Source organism: Triticum urartu, chromosome 7 (assembly GCF_003073215.2).
Source record: "Triticum urartu cultivar G1812 chromosome 7, Tu2.1, whole genome shotgun sequence".
In the NCBI taxonomy this organism is placed as follows: domain Eukaryota; kingdom Viridiplantae; phylum Streptophyta; class Magnoliopsida; order Poales; family Poaceae; genus Triticum; species Triticum urartu.
Window position 1 is genome coordinate 6,750,134 of NC_053028.1, and position 4,247 is coordinate 6,754,380.

Sequence of the window (4,247 nt, forward strand, 5' to 3'; positions counted from 1 at the left end):
GCCGGAGCAGAGGCAAGCCGGCGCCTGACGCCACCGGGCAGGGGAGGCCGCCCCGCGACGACCGCCACCGCGCAAGGGAGAGAGCCGCCCCGCCGCCGCCCGCGCCACGCGGCCTTTGGCCGGCGACGCAACCGGCGGCGGCGAGGGAGGGGGGGGATGGAGCGAAGTAACGGGGGCGGCAGCGCTAGGGTTCCCTCCTAGGGGCACCCGCGGGAGCGCCACGGGAGCGTAGAGCCATTTCAATGGATTGAAATTAATTAATTATTGGCACCATGCTGGAGCTGCAAGTTTGGATTTTCATATGCTGCATACTTTCTTTGGAATACTGCTATTTTGTCTTGCCTGCTACAGCTCATTAACCAAGTTCTTACTTCTGTACCTGAAAAAGTAACTATAATTACCATTGAATAAACAAAAATTTCGAGCATTAACATGTGCTTCTTACAAGAATCCCTGTATACATACATATTTCCGTTTTACTAGAAAAATCTGCTAGCTAATTGGTGATAGCAAGTTGTAATCTGTTGTGTTTGAGAATTGTGTCAAATATATAGAAGGAAGCGAAAGAGTTTGCACACATAGAAGGAAACAAGCCACCACAAAACTGACAACCATCAATTCGGTAGGTCATGAAAATGTTCTGCTTTAGTGGTGGTGTAGTTCCGACTTCCAACTAAATCTGGGAGGTTTACAGTTCGATCTCTGTATGCGATTTTGAAGTCTAGCCAAGTTAACTGAACGCATTGGGAAGATGTGGTGTGTTAAAATCCCTTTAAAAGTAAAAGTGTTTATGTGGTTGCTGCTGAAAAAGAGCATTCTAACAAGAGATAATCACTTTAGATGTACATCAGCAAGGTATGTTAGGAGCTCTGCAGGCTTTAGAGACATGCTTGAAAATGTAGATGGTTTTAGATCCCGGATAGAGAAATTCCCTAGTAAAGATAGGCAGCTAGTAGCTGTGGGTTTGGCTGCAGACTGCAGTATTCTGGAAAGGTAGCAATATGGCTAGGTTTTATCATGTTTACGCCTGTGATCTCAGTTTTATTACTTTTCAGATTGCTCCAAATTACAGAGAGGAAAATGGCTCCAGGCCATGGTGTCGCTGCTGTCTAAATATGCCACAGATTTCTTGTACATGAGTAGATGTCCGCCAATAACTCGCAGACTGGGGGTGGGCTAAAGCTCCTAGCTTGCTGGCTGGTATTATCATTACATTAACTTTCCTCTTACTCGCGTCCAGTACTCTACTAGAGAACAGAAAAACAGAGTCCCATACAGGCTATGCCAACTGTGAAACTCCAAACGATGAAGCTATGGAACAACCAGTCAACACAAACATCTGAACAATAGCAAATACATGAGTTCAAAAGTATTATGACATACAAGCATATACAACAATTAGGAATCATCATTTACAATATGCACTTCTACATGGTATCGGAGCCAAGAGGTCTCGAGTTCAAGACCCGACTGACGCAATTAAATTGCAACCCACTTTCGGTCCATGTTTAGGCCTGAGGGAGCCACACGTGAGGGGGGGGGGGGTGTTGACGTATAATGTGCTGCCTAGTCTCTTCCATCAGATCGGTCTTTTCGTTGCATTGGCTAGAGAATGCACTTCTACAACATTAACTTGAAGGCATAATCAATATACACTATAATAACTTCAAGCAAGGAAATACAGGAGTCCCATACAAGCTATGCCAACTGTGAAACTCTAAACCATGAAGCAATAGAACCAACAATCAGCACAACATCTGAGCAGTAGCCAATACAGGAGTTCAAAAGTATTATCATACACACATAGACAATTACAAATCATCAATATCCTTTATATTAACTTCAAGGAAATAAAAATCTCAGCCTAATATGCTGCTTCATGCTTCTTCAGAGCTCTTCTTACTCAATTTGCAGTTCCCTTTCTGGTGCAGCTTTTCCATGTGATAACGACAAACACATACACCCGATCATATGTCCGGTCAACCAGGCGGAAATAAGCAATCCTCCATGCTCTCTTAAACAACAAGATGCAGAACACCACCCAGAGACCTAGAATAAATCCTAGAGCGAGTCCAAAATAAAAGGTCATTGGGTCAAAGGAATGTTCATTCCTTTTTTGATCCTCTTGCCTTGTTACATTCTTTCCTGGGCAACTATTTCAAAGAGGAGGGCCACAAAGACCACTGTTGCCACTATACATGGATGGTTCCTCTGTGTAGAGGGTGTCAAGCTGACGACCTGATGTTATTCTCCCTGTTAGATTGTTATCAGACAAGTCCATGTAGCTCAAATAGTTTAAATCTGACAGGCTTGGAGGGATTCCACCAGAAAGCATGTTCCTTGAGAGGTCAAGTGATTCCAGAGCATGCAAGGCCCCAAGCTTATTTGGTATTTTCCCACTCAATTGGTTCCATGATAGATTCAAGTTTATCAACCCATCAAGAGCAGCTATTTCTTCTGGTATTCTCCCAGTTAATTGGTTGAAAGATAGGTCAATGCTCACCAAATCCCAAATGCCAATACCATAGTCAAGTTGATGTCCCTTGATGACCACAGAGGAAAAATTATATGTACGGATCACAGTCGAGTAATCACCATAATTTGAGTCAACCTTATAATCCTTTACATACTTTCTTGTCATGGCCGTCACATTTGACAGATGCCACGGTATGGCACCTGATAAGCCATTGCCTGCTAGGTTCAGATGGTGAAGACGACTAAGATTTGAGATGGTGGCGGTGATTTCTCCAAAAAACATATTCTGGCTTAGACGTAGAAATCGTAATTCAACCAGATCTCTAATCCACAATGGCAACCTTCCGGAAAAACTATTATGTGATAGATCTAGAGACGTCAATTGTCTACAATTTTTTAGAAACGATGGGAAGTTGCCAGAGAATCTATTGTTACTCAACATGAGAAAGGAAATAATGTTCTTCACCCCTAAACAGTGAGGAAGTTGTCCCTCAAAAAGATTGTTGTTTAAGTCCAAGGCATACAAGCCTTCCGCTTTACAGAGAGATTGGGGAATATGACCAGTTATTTGATTGGAGAGCAGCACTAATGAAATCAAATTTGGAGTCCCAATGTTTGATGGCAAATTTCCAGATAAAGAGTTTTCAGACATGTCCAGCACGGTAATATCTCTTGGTAAGTTCGGGATTTCACCAGTTAGTTTATTTGAACTGATATAGAACTCACTCAATGACATGAATTCCATGTTTCTTGGCAAGCTACCGCTGATTTTGTTGTTGGAGATGTCCAGATGTGTGGCCTTTGCAAATGTAGTGATGAACCAGTCAGGAAGTTTATCAACTATACCTGTGCTTGATATATCCATCCAGCGAATGTCCTCTTGGAACTGAAACCATGCTGGAAACGAAGGGCGGTATCCAATCGGTACCAACTGTAATCCTCAATGAATTCCCACTTAAACCCAAATCCTTTAACCTAGTTAGACTTGTAAAATGTTCTTCAGTGAAGTCACCACTCAAGTTGTTGCCTCCGAGATCCATCATGGTTAAATTGCCAAGCATACCAATCTCAGATGGCACAGGTCCACTGAGATAGTTGGAAGAGAGATCAAGGCTGCTTAAACTAGAGAGGAGCCCCACCCCTCGTGGTATGCCTCCACTTAGGTTGTTCCCAGAGATGTCAAGAACGACTAGGCTGCTCAAGTGTGCTGTCCGATTCGGCATGATTCCACTGATATTGTTGTAGCCCAAATGCAACTCCTGCAGTTTCTTCAAGGGACACTGGGGCATCCTCCCTACAATATCCTTTATATTTCCAACAATTTGACAGGCAGAAAGGTCCAGGATTCTCATATTGCATAGGTTTCTGAAGCTTGTAGTCATCATCACCATGTTAATAGATGACAAATCAAGGACTTGGAGGGACGTCATATGTGCCAGTGCATCAGAAGCTTGACCATATAGTTGAGTTTCAGCAAGGTAGAGATGCTGGAGGCCCGTCAAATTCCAAAACCAACTCCTTGCCATTGGGTGGGCAAAGATGTTGCCGGAGAGATCAAGCCTCTCGAGTTTGGTAGGGTTAATATGTGGTAGTGATTGGTTTGCGGTTGGAAGAGAGCAAAACCCAAGATTGAGGGCCCTCAAGGAAGGAATCATATTAACAACATAAGGCCAGTCAACTATTGTGCTTAGGTTTACCGAACTCATTCCAAGGTACTGCAAGTTAGGGATGCGTGCCGCCCATGAAATGTCTCTTGAGTGCATACTACATGT

General features: G+C 43.4%; 1 protein-coding gene across 1 annotated transcript; it reads right to left on the reverse strand.

Moving 5' to 3' along the window:
- Nucleotides 1-1,405: 1,405 nt before the first annotated feature.
- LOC125518045 (receptor-like protein EIX2) lies at nucleotides 1,406-4,001 on the reverse strand. Its single transcript, XM_048683008.1, has 2 exons — nucleotides 3,539-4,001; nucleotides 1,406-3,372 (listed from the first exon to the last, which is right to left on the reverse strand). The coding sequence occupies exons 1-2, from the start codon at nucleotides 3,999-4,001 to the stop codon at nucleotides 2,159-2,161; spliced, it is 1,677 nt and encodes a 558-aa protein (XP_048538965.1). The 3' UTR covers nucleotides 1,406-2,158.
- Between the last annotated feature and the right edge of the window lie 246 nt (nucleotides 4,002-4,247).